We start from the raw sequence: 17,310 nt of genomic DNA on the forward strand, positions 1-17,310 counted from the left end.
AATCTGCATCTTTTATGTTAAAATAAACAGTTGTGTATATATGATAATTGTATACCATATTGGATTAATTATTGGATGATTAATTACGTCATTCAATTAAGTTGAATTATGAAGGGTAAGACTTGTTGTTACATATGTATGCAGTTATGTGTGTGCAGCTAGATGTGTTCACATATCTGGTATAGTATGGGGAAAAAATGACTCATTTCTTTATTCTGTGCAGGCAGGCGAGGTTGCAATTTAAACCTCCTTTTGAAGAAATTCGGGCAAAATACTACCGAGAAATGAAGAGGTTTATTTCTATTCCAAACCAATTCAAGGGTGCAAGTGAGCCTGGGGAGGAGCCTATCTTTGTTGTTATGATAGAGAGAAATGCAAACGGTTTCCTTACTGTTTTTAGCAAAGCAGAAGATCTGTTCAAACGTTTGTCAAAAGTGCTGGACAAATTTAAGGTAACCATCTCACACACTTTACAGTTTGGTACTGTATGTACAAAATGCATCCCCCAAAATTCAGGTTTGTATAACTGATCATTTGTCTATTGTTGGTGTCACGAATTGGCTGCCACATTTGCTTGTTCAAAATTAAATATAGTGTACTATTTATCTCCAGAACATTGCCTATAAATGCACAGTCACTGCAATTTACAGTAAACTCCTGTAAAGCTATTTGGGAGATCCCGATGCCATGATAAGGCGCTATATCTAAGATGTGTTGCCCACTTGGACACTCGCAGGGTGTTCCTGGTACTTACCTTCCACCTAGTGAGGGCTCAAACCCATACTTGTCGAATGAGCAATTAGTGACTCCTTGGGGATCTGGAGGGGTGGGGGGGCGGTAGGTAAGTGCGGCCTCCTTGGAGCTGGTGACGTGTTTGGTAACGGAATGTTGGAATCAAGCCAGCCCTCTGTGGGGGCCACGTTAGTCCGGATCCTGAGCCATGTGGGTCTGCAGTACCCCAGGGCACTACTGCTGACAGTACAGCCATCCTAGCTCATCAGCAGGACTTGGAAGGACTGGCAGACCAGTCACTGGGGGCAGGGAATCCTTCCACTCAGCACCTGTTAATCCTCCAATGCCCTAACGGGTAGGGTGGTCCTAGCTCGACAAGCAGCATGATAGCTTGCCGGAGTGAAGGCGCTGTGTCAAATGGAACAATTATTATTACTTTAAAACATTCAATGATCTATTCACTAGTACATACTAGTAATGATGTGTATTTTTTCAAATAGGATTGGGTTATACTTGGACAAGTGAATATTGAAACATTGGTTGAGGAACAACTCCAAACTGTACATGACTGGGAGAGGAATTTCAAGGCACTGAAAGGAAGAGGAAAGGATTCCGAAAGGCTGCCAAGGTTAAATTAAATGCTTTCATCCTTTTTTTAACAAGTGAATTGAATTACAACCCAACAACGGGAGACTGAACTTCGCAATGAATGAGCAAAATGGCATCCTTGAAAGAGTATATGCTTAGGATTATGTGTAACCATGGTACATTGTCTAGAAATCAATAACTTAAAACTTTTATATCCAAAAATATAAAATTCATTGGCATTCTGAGAATGTATCACATCTGCTGCAGAAATGGGCAAGGACCATAGCTACTTGAGATAAATTTAATGATGGGACCCAATGAAAAGGCAGTGGAATCACTGGTGACAATTCATTTAGGAAGCTGTTTGGGGTGGGATTTTGAAGGTGTTTTTTATTCTGTCTCCTTCTTTTGCTTTCTCCTGGTTGAAACGTTGCCTATTTCATTCCTTGACTTAGTTGCTTCAGGTTTGTCCTAATGTTGCTGTATATTGTCTGCTATATTAGGGAAAGTGATGTTAGTTGACTGGTTTGGGATGTTATTTGTCTACCCTGTCTTCACCCTCAGGGAAAGCCATGTTTTCTCCCTCTAATATCCCCCAGTGGCCCTGGCAGAGATTCAGTGTATAGAGAACTGTGAATGAATTTTGCCTTGCTGCTAATCTGCCACAAATTCTCTCTAGAATTGATTGTTCTCAAGAAAGTCATACGGTTTATTTTTACAAATGGGTTTTAACTGTTTATGAATGCAAATCAATAATTGACCTGCACATTCTTTAGAATTGTCATATTTAATGTTCACATCACTACAACATAAGATAAGCAGAGTCACTGAAGTTAGTTAGCTGTGAATAGGTCTTGAATTGGTGCTTTTCAGGTGATGTGAGACTTTTTAGATTTTGTCATGTACTGCTTTGAATCCACACCTTTGCTGCTGTGTTTTTAAATTTTTAAACCTCAATGTTTAAAAAGGTTATTATTTTTAAAGAAAAAACGCAAACCTTAATTTGCAGTTGAGGACTAGAGACTGTGTGCTTGTGTGTGTGTATATATATATAGTATATTGAAAGCATATATATATACACATATATATAATAGCTTGCTATTACATAATATATATATTGAATTGTTCTTGTATCTTGTGAAGGGCTTTGTGATGTCCTCCTGACATGAAAGATAATATTTCAAATGTAATTATTATTATTAGGATTTATTTTCCCTGAATAGAATATAATGTGAATGGACATTATGATGCTATACTATCTGTTAGGAAGACTCCAAGAACAGAACTGGTAGTATTGATTTAACTTTTTTGAAAGCACTCACAATGGTAGAAATGTTCTTTCTGAGCTCCAGCAAATTTAGTCATGGAATCCAATATCATTTAGAATGGAAAGAATTTTGATCTTATTCAAAAACTGTTTGATGCCCTACTTCTGCCATCATGAAAGTCCATTCTGAAATAAACTGTTTCTTGCGACTTCAAATGGTATTGGATTCCAGTATTGGTTTCAGACATCCTGAATCTCTCCATCCTCTCACATTGGAGACAAAATCGGTTATAAAGCTCATCCAGCCATACATGAAGAGAGGAGAATTGGTATAGCATACTTTGAGGATTTGTGCATAAGTCAGTATAAAGTTACAATAAACAATGCATGACTATTGCAAGACTGTATCCGTTGTGTTGTTTTTTCTTTTGATTCAAATATAAATTACAAAACCTCTTATTTTCAAATTTTGCAGTGTCATTAAAGTGGATTGTATTACAATTAATTGCAATCCTGTGAAGGCTGTGATTGATGACCTTATTCAGAAGCTATTTGATGTCCTGCTTCTGTCATTAAGAAAGTCCATACAGAGTAAGACACCGTTTTAATTGTCGCATTCAAAATTAGAGTAGTTGTACATTTCACTTGCATAATATTATTGGATTATTATCTTGATACCCCATCCCTTTGCCTCACCCCTTCTGGTGCCTCCTTCAAGGTCCATCTCAAAGCCTTCCCCTTTGACCGAGCCTTTCATCATCTTCCCACCCCACCCTCCTTGGCCCCCGCTCCTCCCGAATCCAACCCCCAGCTCGGATGTCAACCCTGGACTGTCCAGCGCCATGGGTTGTCCTCCCGATGTGAGAGTTATTTGCATAGTTTTAAAAATGTATATAGTTTTCCATGCTTCAGGTTCAGAGTGATTTGGTGAAGGGCCACCCCTTGGTTGTGATGCTTTTATGCAAGGTACAGTAAATGCCCAATTTAAAATTGTGTTGATGTCTGTTTAGTGATGTAATGTTTTCCAATTTACAGTATTGTATGTAGTAATGGGATTATCCATGCAGCTAAGCATATATATGTCAAAAAGATGCAGTGCAAAGACCAATTTTCTTATAATATACAAACATAAGAATATTAGTATAATATATAAGAATATTAGTTCTATGAGTTGATAGGGCTTGCGACTGTAGCAAAAAATCTGAAACAAACAGTCATTGTAGCTGGCTTCGGCCTTCTATATATCTGTCACGGAGCTTGATATTTTATACCCAATGCTTCAGTGGTTAGAGTTGGGGCTTCTCGAGTTGGGAGGACAAAACCAGCATCCTGTTTATGTAACCTGTGCTTAGGTTATGCTATTCAATCACTTTTTCAACCCTGGTGTGTATTTTAGTATTATCCTTATCCAATAATTCCTTAAACATCTGTATCAATGCACGTTCGGTGATTTAGTAAAACTTATAAGTAATATTTTAAATACTTAATTTCGCCATGATCATTTTTGAATTTTTCACCCACTTTTTCTTAACCATTTTATTCAGCAAATATCCATGAGATTGACAGTTTTTTGAATACTGCAATGGACATCTTATCAAAGAGACCTCAGACAGTGGATGAAATAGGAGATGCAAATGCAAAGCACACCGAGCTTACTATGAAGAAACCTTGCGTAAGAATAATGAATTCAAAATGCAGCGCACCTGATAAAATATCTGTTTAACTATATCTTTGGTTATTTTAGGTAAAACCTCAGTGCATTGCTTTTGAAAGGAATGGTTTTAAAACGAATATCCACAGGATTTTATTAAAAATTGGTGACAACAGAATATTGCGGAAGTGGTATATTCTTTACCATTATAGTAATTGTAACAAAATACTGTTACCCAGTTCTCTACAATACTTATTATTTTTGAGGAAGACATTTTTCCATGGTCTTGTACAATAGGTTTTATTTTTGTTGATTTTTTTATTAATATTTCTATGATTTCATTTTGAAGTGTTTTAAACTGAAATTAGTTCAGACTAAAAAATAAGCTGAACCAATTTTTTTCTTGTGCGGTGACGATCACAATTTTATATTAATGGTTGGTGGTTGGTGGAGTCCTGTAGCTCAGTGGTTAGAGCAATAGCCTCGCAAGCAAGAGACTTGATTCGATTCCCAGCAGGGTGAAACTTTGGGCAAGTTTCCTTCCTTCCACACACCTGATAATAATCCCTCAAGAAAAAAACACACCAATAAATTGGTCACTTCATTTTCAATCTACGACTGTTTGTGGGACATTGCTGTGCGCAATTGGCTGACGCGTTCGCCCACAAATATACAGTCAATTCACTTTACAGTACATTCTGTGAAGCGCTTTGGGACATCTAGAAGACGTGAAAAGCGCTATATCAAATGCAAGGATTATTATTATTATTACTTTCCGATAAGTATCACAACAGGTTTTTCTCTTTTATTTAAGGATAATAGAGGTATCTGAAAAAGAATAAGTGAAAGTCTGATTTTGTTGATACAGAATTTGTTTGTTTCAGATAGTATATCTATCCGTCAGTGAAATGCCCTAACTGTTGAATTGTTCCTTTCTGTAAGGTTTTACCACTGTTTCAAGATGCTGATGATAAAAACAGACTGCTGCGCTCAGTAGCAGGTGGTGGTGTGGAAACTCTCAGCAACCTACGAGCAAAATGGGACAAATTTGAATTAATGATGGAAAGCCATCAGCTTATGGTGAATGAGCAGGTAATAGTAAATCATTTTTAAGAGTAAATCAGTAGTTCTTTCTAAAAGCCAACAGGACCTCAAACTATTGTTTTTGAGGAAAATAGATTTGAGTATGTTGCAAAGCTTTTTCGGCTGAAATTCCTGATAAGAGAGCAAATGATTATTTGGGGAGGACAAGTTTGCAGGGCTATGGGGAGAGAGCAGGTGAGTGGAATTGATTTGGATAGCTCTTTTCAAAGAGCCGGCATAGACACAATGGACCGAATGGCCTCCTTCAGTGCTGTATAATTCTATGATTCTGTGATATTTACTTTTATGGTAGATTTTATCAATATGACCTACATCATCACATGGGCTGATAACTTGCAATTGATGTTTAGTATAGATAATCGCAAGGTACTACACATAAGGTGCAACAATAGGAAATACCTCCATCTATCCATGGATAGGATACAACTTGCCAAAGGGAATCTGAAAGAAGTCTAGAGGTGTTAGTTAACTTGTTGGTCACTTTGTCATTAAAGTATGAAGCAGCAGTGAACAAACAGGATGTTTCGATCTCAGATGCCATACTTGGGCAGTATAGTTCTCCGGTCAAACTGTACCTTGAGTATTGTATGCAGTACTGACCATCGTGACATAAGGGACTGCCTAGTCCTTTGAGAAATGTAGAGAAGAACAACAAGAATAATCCCCGGTGTGAGAGAAATGATTAGACAAGCAAGATCTCTTCAATCTGGAGAAAAGATGACTCAGAGGGAACTTTATAGAGGTGTATAAAATTTTAAATGGAATTGAAAAAGTAAAACATTGATCAATAGTTTAGGATGCAGCAAGACAGAAGAACAAGAGGACACTTGATTTAGCATTCAAAGGGCAATTTCAGGACAGATTCCAGGAGGTTGTTCCAGGGAAATCATCAATTCTGAAGGTTATGAGGATAGGTGGTTGAAGTCAGGACACTGGACTCGTTTAAAATAAAGTGGACCGATGCTATGATTGTGGGGGCTGTTCTGGATGGATGAGATAGGTTTGGATGAAGGCCACTCCCATCTTGTTATCACCAAGAAAAACAAAATGCAAGCCATATTGGAAGTATTATGTGATGGAGGTATTTTAAAGGGAGATGGATGAATGTTGAGGGTGTAAAGGGATCCAGATGAATGCAGGGAAATAGGATTTAAAAAGATAAACAGGTATCATAAACTAAGAAAATGGCTCAATAAGGCAAATGTCCTATGTAGGGGAGAGCTGGAACCAGCACGGACAAAATGGGCCAAATAGCCTCCTTCTGTGCTGTGAATATTCTGTGAGTCCGTCTTGTACTGATTTTGCTATAATTCTACCTAGATTGAACTCATGAGAACAAATGTTGAGTCTCGTATAAAGATGTATTGTCAAGACCTGGAGAAATTTCAGGCTCGTTGGAATCAGCTGAAGCCCAGTAATGATATTGTTGACACGGCGGACAAGGACATTCTCAACAAATGTGTTGAATCAATAAAGGAGAAGCGAATTGAGTTTGATGAGTTGGAGACAACGAGGAAGAAGTTAATGTATGTTTTTGATGTTAATAATGAGGAAACAACGATTTTAAAATGCAATAAAGATTGCAGTGCATGATACATGTTTCAAGAACAAATTAGATAGATTTCTGCGAGAAATAATATCTTGGTATACAGTATACAATTTGGGACATGACTTGCCAAGCAACTGCTAGAATGGTGGAAGGTGAATTGAATGGACCTTCGTCTTCTTTCACCTAGCAAATTCTTATGTTCTTATACTGAAAATTCTAATACTTGTGATATCTGAAACAAATAAGACTGCATGTGCAATTTTTAAATAAAAAAGCTGTTTAAAATGCGCTTGAAATTGACTGCTCAAATGGGTTGCCACCATTTGCCTACACAATACAGTCAACGTCCTTTACAAGTATATCCTGTGAAGTGCTTTGAGACGTCCACCCGAACTGAAAAGCATTATATCAAATGTAAGAATTATTTATTCTTGTTCAGGGCATGGATATGTGGGACAATTGTAGTGCCCTTTCTGTTATCCTAAGTGAGATCAACTAACTGAGCATCCAATTAGTAATGAATCCTGACACTTTCCTGGTTTATATTACTGAGTAATCTAGCACTGCAGCAGTTAATGTGTGCTTACTGAATGCATCTAAGTAATTCTGTTTTTTTAATACAATTCATTCAGTGAGGACTGTCACCATTTTAAGGTAGAGGAACCTGAATTTGAGTTGGCAGAACGTGTCTATCAGGATCTAGAACAATATGAGGGCATGTGGTCACTTTATGAGGAGTTCAATAAGGGATTTCAGTCCATGTTAAATGAAGACTGGATTTCCTTCAGGTAAATAATTCTGTCTTTAAAGTTATGTCTAATGGTTTCAGACTTACATTTTATATTTCTCAAATTCTTGTTATTTGTTTAATGGCCAGTGTATTATATTGACTTTACTCTTTTCCTTGATACAAAATGTATTATCTTGACATTGCTTCCTTTAACAGGTCCATATCATGAGACTGCACTAATGCTGCTTTGGTTTAAGACATAGGGACCCTGAAATGTACAGGGATGTACACCATTGTGGTCCATTTGGCTTGTTCTTAAAAGTATATTAGCTTATCCTATCCTGAAATGAAATACTTGTGCTGTCTAGTGTACTACTGAAATTCATCCCACTGTGGTTCTAAGTGTCAGACAATCTTGTGGCTCAGAACTGCAGTTTTTTTAGCTGAGGACAAGTGGTGGCCGGCATTTAATGCTGCAGTAAGGGTCTTAAGATACTGTGGGCTAGTAAGGGCACGTCACGTTTGAATGTTATCTGCTAGTTTTTGTAATCTTTTCACAAGCCAAGACAGCAGGACAAAAAGGTTAGTTAAAAACTAGTTCAAAAGCACAATTTGAAAAGAGAAGAGTTTCTCCCAGTGTGCTGACCAAACAATCCTTCAAATAAAATTGGTCATTTGTTTTACAGCTGTTTGTGGGCTATGACATTTGCCCACAAAACACACTGTCACTACAATATATGAAGCTCTGTGAAACACTTTGAGACGTCCTCCTGACGTGAATGGCGCTATAACAGATGCAAGGATTATTATTATTATAAGCTATTATTAACATTATTGGCTAAGTTTATGAAGCAGTGTTTCACTGGAATATTTTGGACTGAATAATATGTTTTTATTTTAGCTAGAGAGAAAGATTGATGAAAATTACTTTAAAACCTGAGTGTTTTCTTTGAATTATAGCATAATTCTCTTAATTGTGTCATTTTGCTGTTTAAGCTGCTATTGTACTCAGTTGCCCTATTAACATTGATCAAATATATATTTGTTGTTTGATTTCTGTAACATCAAAGTCTGTTTTTTCAGGACAAAGACCTATCTTTTTGAAGAATTTTTACTCATGTGGCATGATAATTTAAGGAAAAGAGGTGAACACACAACAATGACTGTTAAATTGCAGAAGGATGTTGACAGATACAAGGTGAATTCCTTTATAATTTATCACTTTTTTTAATCTGTCAGCAGGTTAGATTAATTACTTACTATAGCTAGTAATCATTGTAGATGGATCAATTCATTTCCCACCCTTTCCTCACATATAAATGGGGCATGTGAAGAAGTTTGAGATATTCTCCCAATGTGAAAGGCGCTGTATAAATGTAAATTGCCGTTGTAATAGATGGGCAAATATTTTGTTTGAATCCCTTGATTTTGTTTTCTAACTTCAATGTAATGATTTTATGTAGATAATTTTAAAGATTAAAGGACATCCTTGAGCCGTCATATCACTGCATTATTCAGAAATACAATTACATCTAGTTTGAAGATCATGAATGATTTAACTTTTCTATTTCTGCAGACCATAGTACCTGTCCTAAAGTACGTCCGGGGTGAACATCTGTCTCAGGACCACTGGCTAGACATGTTTCGCCTGCTGGGCATGCCCAGGGGCACCACTCTAGAGAAATTGCTATTTGTGGACTTAATAAAAGTGGCAGATGTCATCCTGGCTAAAGCTTCTGAACTTAAAGTATGAACTTTTAGAACCACTGTTAATGCATTATTACTGTGAAGTAGTTAGATAGTTTAATGGCCTATAGTACTTGTTGTGGGTATTAATATTATATGCTTCAGTGTTATGTTTACTAAAGTAACATTTTACATATAAAAGCAATATTTTATTTTTAAACATTTATGAAGAACTATTGTTCAAAAGACCTGGGAGGGGATTTCAGTTTTTTAATGATGTTTTTCAAAATAATGAATGGAGTATATATAAGCACAATTTTGATCCCTAAATCTTCACTCTTCAAATATTTAATTAATTTCACTGTAAATGCTGTAATCAACCTAGCTTTAGTGCTAACACATTTCATTCCAAAATTACTTTGTGCATGAAAATCCAAATAATCCTTTCAGTATTCCTTATTATGTTTTTGTTTTAGTGTTAACAGTGTGAATTTGTTTTTCTTTTGCTTTTTGTGTCGACCCTACACCCATTTCTCTTATAATTCACTCTTCCGGCTTTACTCAGAGTGTGAGATAGGAGTGGCTTATGCACTAAGATTCAGGGAGAAAAGTTGTAGTCTTTTGTTTGTTCTCTGAGAATCTTGAGAGCTATTTACATAACTCCTAGAAATAAAATATAGACACTTGAAAGCCGATAAAGTGAGATTGTCTTTGCAATTTATATTGATTTTGACCTGTGGTTCTGATGATTTCGGAATCATTGTCCAAATGCTTTTGTTTTCAATGGTAAAAGCTCCATATCATGTGCACTCAACATTTATCATTCTACACTACCATTCTTTTGCACGTATCTGGTGGTAGTGTTATTTGTAAGAAATGCAATTTTTACATAATTTCAGTCAGTCTTGTTGATGAATTTGTAGCAAAATTTGAAAGTAATTGATCAGTAATATTTTATTTGTAACCTTATTACTTTCTTTTTTTGAAGGAACTCAATAGTCGTGCCCAAGGCGAAGTCTCCATTAGAGAGGCTTTGCGAGAGTTGGACATATGGGGGGCTGGAGCAGTCTTTATGATGACCGATTACCAAGATAGCCAGAACAAAACTATTAAACTTATCAAAGACTGGAAAGACATAGTAAACCAGGTTGGAGATAACCAATGTTTACTGCAGTCTCTTAAAGATTCACCTTACTATAAAGGGTTTGAGGACAAAGTATCTATTTGGGAAACTAGACTTGCAGATCTTGATGAATATCTGCATAGTTTGAATCAAATTCAAAGGAAGTGGGTCTATCTGGAGCCTATATTTGGTCGTGGAGCTCTTCCAAGAGAGCAAGCGCGCTTCAAGAGAGTTGATGATGATTTCAGGTGAGTTTGTTTTTAAAGAAATGAAATGTTTAAAATATTGATATCTTTGTAGACTTCTAGATTAGAGATATTACATTCATAGAAATATACAGCACAGAAGAAATATACAGCACAGAAAAAAACATTGTGACTCACTGAAAGAGCTATCCATTTAATCCCATTCTCCTCCCTTTTCGCATACGTTTTATTTTTCTGCTTTCCAAGATCCGATTTATCTAATATTATTATAATTATGCATATTACATTCTGTTCTTTCTCACTTTGTTTTACACAAAGTAATATAGCAGTTCAGAATTAAGATATGCAATAGATAATATATTATTTTACCATAATAATGTGTAATTCTAATAAAACAGATTGCTTGTAGAATGTGTCTATCCAAATGGCCATTGGAGTTCATGCAGACTACGTATAATCTTGGGATTTCCCACATCAAGTTCTGAAATTCTCACAAGTTTCCACTAGCTCCCTATCCTCCACTAAATTAATGAAGATCTAATTTCACATTTCATCAGGCTCCTGCTCCATCTTATCTGATGCTCCTTCCAGCATTACTCCCCCACAATCTCTCTGCTCTGCTAACTCGAGTGTGTTGCATGTTCCCTGCCCTTTTTATCCCATCATTGCCAGGTGAGTTTTCATCTATTTTATCCCCCTCTCTAGAATTTTCCTCAAATCCCTCTGGCTCATACCCTCCCATTTTGAGTTCAAAACCCTTCTAAAAACCTCTTTTGACTGCATCTGTGGTCACTTCCTCCTTTTCTCACCATCTCTCTCTCTGTATGGGCTCCCATTCTTTGTCACTGTACAGCACTTTGAGCATAAGGGGCTATGTAGTGCAAATTGTTGTTGATAATTAATCCATGTCATGGAAATAGATCAGTGTGCTTTATTTTCTCCAGATCAATCATGGCAGATGTTCAGAGGGATAACCGTGTAACGTCTCTCTGTGCTCGTGCTGGCATCAGACACTCTCTCATTACTATATTAGACCAATTGCAAAGATGCCAGAAGTCACTTAATGAATTTCTGGAGGTAATACTTTGCAGTCGTTGATGATGAAAACCCGGGTTAGCATGTCATATTGAGTTGTCAAGTGCTTTGGGACGTGCTCCCAACAGGAAAAACACTGTATAAGTGTAAATTGTAAAAGCAAAATATTTACATTCAAGTAATTATCAGTACTGTATTTTGTGACAAATCTTTTTAATATTCTAATTTTTAACATAGATTTTTTAAATTACTTTTTATTTGCGTTCGCCCACAAATATACAGTCAATTCACTTTACAGTGTGTTCTCTGAAGCGCTTTGGGACGTCCTCCCGACGTGAAAAGCGCTGTATCAAATGCAAGGATTATTATTATTATTATTATTTTTCAAGATAAGAGGAACCCATTTGTCTTATCATATCAGAAATTGTTCCGTGTGTTTATGTTTATGTACTACACTACCAAACAAAAATCTCTTCAAACCGCAGATATTACAACATTTTCCAAATGTTTCCTGATTAATGAAGCTATTAGTATATAAAACATAACATGCTGCATAATATGTACATTTTAAATTATAAAAGCATACAACATACTATTGAACTAGCAGGCACAATATATTACAGAATCAATGACAACACACTTAACAATTAGTTTACTTTTTTGTTTGCAAATCTTATTCAGTTAAACATGTATGCAGTGCTTGTTGATGTCGTCTTTCCTGTTTCAAGCTTGTGTTGGATCCAGGTCATTGACAAATGGGCAATTTGTTTTGAATTTGCTGCCGTTTTTATATCAAGAAGCCTTGTGCTACAGTCTGGCGCAGTGGTAGCACTCTTGTTGTGGGTTCAAGCCCCACTTCGGGACTTGAACTTGCATAGCTTAAACTGACCCCCAAATGCAGCGTTGGGAGAGAGTTGCATTGTTGTAGGTGCAGCCCTTTGGATGAGCCGTTAAACCAAGGTTCTGTCTACCTGTTCAGGTGGACCTAAAGATCCCATAGCACTATTTGAAAGAGGAGAGTTTCTCCCTGTGTCCTGGCCAACAATCCCTCAAATAAAATTGTTCATTTGCTTCATAGCTGTTTGTTGGATAATGCTGTGCAAAAGTTGGCTGTCGTGTTTGCCCACAAATAGACAATCATTTCACTTCACAGTAAATTCTGTGAAGCCTTTGGGGTGAAATGTGGTAGTGATGATGATTATTATAAGAGATAATGGGTATCAAATAATCTCACTTTAAATATATAGTTTACTTGATTTATCAAACTTTACTGGTCTGCATATGATCTGTAGAAACCCGAGGTTGCAAACCAGTTATATTTGATTGGACAAAACCTCATCCATCTGGGAGAAAGTGGATAATACTGAGTAACATAATTTATACACAGCAGTTGTATCCATTTATTTGCTACATTATTCAAATACATAGTAATTGTAAAATACAATATAACAAAGAATGTCAGCAACATTTTAATAATGTTTTGTATCATGATGAGAATAAAATAGTGGAGAGAAATTCCTGAATTGTGATGCATTGTTTAATGGTAATGGGAAATGCACTTTTTATGTTAAAATAAACAAAAGTTATAGATTGCAGAATTGAAAATGCTCCAATTGCATAGATTTTTGAAGGTATACATGTTTTGAACATGATTCTTATGCATTATCTGGCAATATGAATCATTGTTGTAGGTCCTTGTTTTGATGGTAAGTTTGTAAAAACATTTTCCTTGCAGGAAAAGAGATCAGCATTCCCACGGTTTTACTTCATTGGTGATGATGATTTACTGGAAATTCTGGGACAGTCAACCAATGCTGCTGTTATTCAATCTCATCTTCGAAAGCTCTTTGCTGGTACGGCTTTAAATACTGTAACTTTTTTGTTGTCACAGTTCACGCTTATGCATTCTTGTTTTTATCATTAGTTAATCGATTATCCTTCAAGGTTCAATTTTTTCCAGAATGTGAGCAGTGACTGCATGTTATTATGTGAAATTAAAGGCTGTTCAGTTCTCACTAAACTTGATATCGTAAGATTGTTCAATATCCAAGAATGTCCATCAAATTCTTATGTTCTGATCCACTGTACTATTCCTTTATGGGATTTTTAATTGCAGCTGTGAGAAAATAGTTGGGTGGGTGTCCCAACGAAAGTGTGGCAACTGCCATGCTGATGTTAAGTAATACATGCTAGCACCTTACATCAAAGGCAGAACACCAGTATTTTAATAATAATTGCATTTGATATAGCCTTTTTCATCTCATCAAAGCAAATTCTATTCATAAGAAAAAGGAAGTAGAGTCCTGTAGCGTATTCGTTAGGACACACTTTAAGCAAATTTCCTTACTCCCTACGCTTCGATTTTCCTAGCAGTAAGAAGGAACCCAGTTTTAGTTGATTGGCAGATAGTAATAAATTATTAAATTCATTATTATTAAAGCAGGGATAATAATCCATTGAAAAATTGGTCACTCAATCCACGACTGTTTGTAGGACACTACTGTGCAATTAACTACCACGTTTCGCCCACAAAATACACAGTCAATTCACTTACCAGTATATTCTGTGAAGCGTTTTGGGACGTCTCAATTTTGTAATAAGGCGCTATATCAAATGGAAAGATTACTGTTATTATAAGTACCACTGGCAGCTATTCAGTGCAAGGCAGTAATCTGTGCAAGACATTGTGGGAATAAACCCACATTTTACTGGGATACAAATTAACTTGTCTGTGTTTTCTTGTGGTCTTTATTAAAATGATCATCGCGTACTAGACACATGCAGAAACCCAGCACCCTGCTTAAATGTTTCCAAAGTTAAGTTCTGAGATTTCTATTTATAAAGTGATTTAGTTATGAAACAAATATATAGCAGGAACAAAAAAAGTAAGATATTACTCCTTGAATTTAGATATTGCAATCCTCTTTCACAACTGTCAATGTGGTGATTAATGTTTTTAATACGTTTTGCATGTATAACTTACTGTGTTTAGGCATTAACAGTGTGGACTTTGATGATGGATTTCAATACATTACTGCAATGAAGTCTCTAGAAGGTGAAGTTGTGCTTCTGAAAAATAAAATTCACATCACAGATGATGTTGAGGTAAGAATTCTTTGATTTTCTGCTGACAATAGAAAATCTAATTCATCTCTTATTTGTGTTATAAATCTAATCTTTACTCTTTGTCTCTAAGGTTTGGCTCAGTAATTTAGCTAAAGAAATGAAGGAAACTCTGAAGTACTTGTTAGTTGAATGCATTACTGCTGGGAAAAAGTCAAGAGGTGCCATTGATCCATCGCACTTCCCATCACAGGTACTGCATTTATTGTGACTACAGTGTTTTTTTATTTTTTATTTATATTCTGGTCTTGTCTGTGAGCTAACATTTCACCACAAATTGTTTCCATTCCACTAATTCCAGAATAAGTGCAAATGTATTTGTTTCAAATAAAACTCATGGCATGAGAAACCTATGACATACAAAATTTCCAAGGAATTTGATTCCCAATTTATACTGTGTTGCTTCCAGGATTAAGATGTTTAGGAGAGCCTCATTTTGCTTCCTGCTCTTAATCACATTGGTTAGGTTTGAAGAGAATTCTGCCCTTGTTCAGAACTACAAATTTGCACTCTAAATTGTAGCATTTCTTGATGGATTTCTTTATATGTGTAATTATTGAATTTAATTAAGCATGGTGCGGTTTTAGAAATTTGACAATTACGTATTTCATATTAGGAGTACCATTAGTTGGACCCCATTATATGTTTTATTTTCTTAAAGAGCCTGTTAAATTGTCCTTTTAAAATGGACTGCCCAAGAACGTTCAAGGGACTATTTCTGCCAAGATCCCAAATCAATTTGTTTAGCCAGAATTTACATTGCGTTAGTCCAAAACTACTCCCATTAAGATAGTCTCATCAGTTCTCTTCCAGTGAGATTTGGTTTATGCTTTTTTTTTTCAAAATTTAAAATAATGATAGTAATAATCCTTGCATTTGGTATCACGCTTTTCACGCCTCGAGGACAACAACAACAACTTGCACTTATATAGCGCTCTCCATGCAGCGTAGCGTCTCAGAGTGCTTCATAGTGGCGGAGGCTGACTCCAAGCTGGGGGGAGAGGACAGGTGGCCGTAAGTACTGTCGAACAGAAAACTTATCAGGTGGGACTTGAAAAAGGGGAGTAAGGGGGCAAGGCGGAGGGATTGTGGGAGTGTGTTGCAGTGTTTTGGGGCATAGTGGCTGAAAGCATAACTTCCGATGGTGGGGTGGAGTGTGCGAGGGACAAGCAAGGGGCCGGTGCCAGTTGAGCAGAGGTCCCGGGTGGTGAAGTGGGGAGTAGGAGATAGGGAGGTGCCAGGAAGTGAATGGATTTGAACATGAGTGTGAGGATCTTGACGTTGATTCGTTCAGTGATGGGGAGCCAGTGGAGTCTGGCCAGAACTGGTGAGATGTTTAGTCCGGGTCAGTATGTGGGCAACAGAGTTCTGAGTCAGCTGGATCTTGTGAATGGTGGAGCTGGAGAGACCGGTGACAAGTGCGTTGGAGTAATCCAAGCGGGAGGTGACAAACGCATGCACAAGGGTTTCAACTGCATTTGGGGTAAGGTAGGCGGGCAATGTGGCGGAGGTGGAAGAAGGTGGTCTTGGTCAAGGACCGGATGTGGGGGAGGAAGGACAGTTGGGGGTCGAACTCGATACCTAGGTTGCGTACTGGTTCGGTGAGTCTGAGGGAGAGCCCAGGGAGGTTGAGGAGTTTAGATCTGCAGGAGTGAAGATGTTGATGGGAGCCAAGGAGTATGGCTTCCGTCTTGTTTTGTTTACACTCATCCAGACCCTGATGTCTGCCAGACAAGCTGATAGAACATTGGCGGACCTGGGGTTGGTATTGGAGGAGGCAAAGTAGATTTGTGTGTCATCCACATACACGTGGAAGTTTACCCCGTGTTTGTGGATGACATCGCCCAGAAATGGCATGGCAAGTTGTGTCATTACTTGAATCATTCTTCTCCAGAGACAAGTTTTTGATATAGAGTTCATGTAGAATAAACAGCAACAATAGTTTACATTTATAGCCTTTCACTTTGGGAAGACATCTCAAAGCACTTCATGCAGAAGCCTGTTCTGGGGAAAGCCAGGGAGGAGAGGACGTCCCAAAGTGCTTCACGATAAAGTGATTTACTGTGAAGTGAATTGACTGTGTTTGTGGGCGAACTATAAACCAAGCATAATACAAATTATTTCCCAATAAACTGGTAGTAATGAAGTCCCTCGCCATTAATGTTCCAATGGATACATCGGTCTATGAAGTTGGTGGTGAGCTTATTGCTAGTTGGCTTGTGTTCTGAAAGGCAGCAGCACAAAACTGCAATGATATAACCATAAAATACTACTGTGTGTGTATATTTTAAAATGTACCAGAATAATTTCAAAGCAGTAATATAATTTTGATGGTTACTGTGTCAACTAAAACCATTAATTACATTACTGCCTTGTAATCATCTATGAAAATAAGCTTTTAGGGCCAAAGTAATGTGTAGCAAGTACTTGCTAACGTCATCCATTTTTAGATTAAAGACCTAATTTGGGGTCTTGTAATTAGAAATGTATGAAACTTAGATAAATATTTTCTAGTT

General features: G+C 37.0%; 1 protein-coding gene across 1 annotated transcript in view; it reads left to right on the forward strand.

The window, feature by feature from the left end:
* LOC103185779 (cytoplasmic dynein 2 heavy chain 1) overlaps positions 1-17,310 on the forward strand; it is a 311,776-nt gene that overhangs the window by 25,107 nt on the left and 269,359 nt on the right. Inside the window, exons 18-31 of the mRNA XM_042334736.1 lie at positions 224-452; positions 1,233-1,360; positions 3,063-3,178; positions 4,132-4,259; positions 5,181-5,330; positions 6,663-6,868; positions 7,524-7,679; positions 8,705-8,819; positions 9,198-9,368; positions 10,296-10,678; positions 11,581-11,713; positions 13,407-13,524; positions 14,664-14,776; positions 14,868-14,987. Of these exons, the coding sequence (XP_042190670.1) occupies positions 224-452; positions 1,233-1,360; positions 3,063-3,178; positions 4,132-4,259; positions 5,181-5,330; positions 6,663-6,868; positions 7,524-7,679; positions 8,705-8,819; positions 9,198-9,368; positions 10,296-10,678; positions 11,581-11,713; positions 13,407-13,524; positions 14,664-14,776; positions 14,868-14,987 (2,266 nt within the window). The remainder of the gene's footprint in view (positions 1-223; positions 453-1,232; positions 1,361-3,062; positions 3,179-4,131; positions 4,260-5,180; positions 5,331-6,662; positions 6,869-7,523; positions 7,680-8,704; positions 8,820-9,197; positions 9,369-10,295; positions 10,679-11,580; positions 11,714-13,406; positions 13,525-14,663; positions 14,777-14,867; positions 14,988-17,310) is intronic.

The sequence above is a fragment of the Callorhinchus milii genome, unplaced genomic scaffold (genome assembly GCF_018977255.1).
Source record: "Callorhinchus milii isolate IMCB2004 unplaced genomic scaffold, IMCB_Cmil_1.0 Scaffold4, whole genome shotgun sequence".
Taxonomy (NCBI): Eukaryota; Metazoa; Chordata; class Chondrichthyes; order Chimaeriformes; family Callorhinchidae; genus Callorhinchus; species Callorhinchus milii.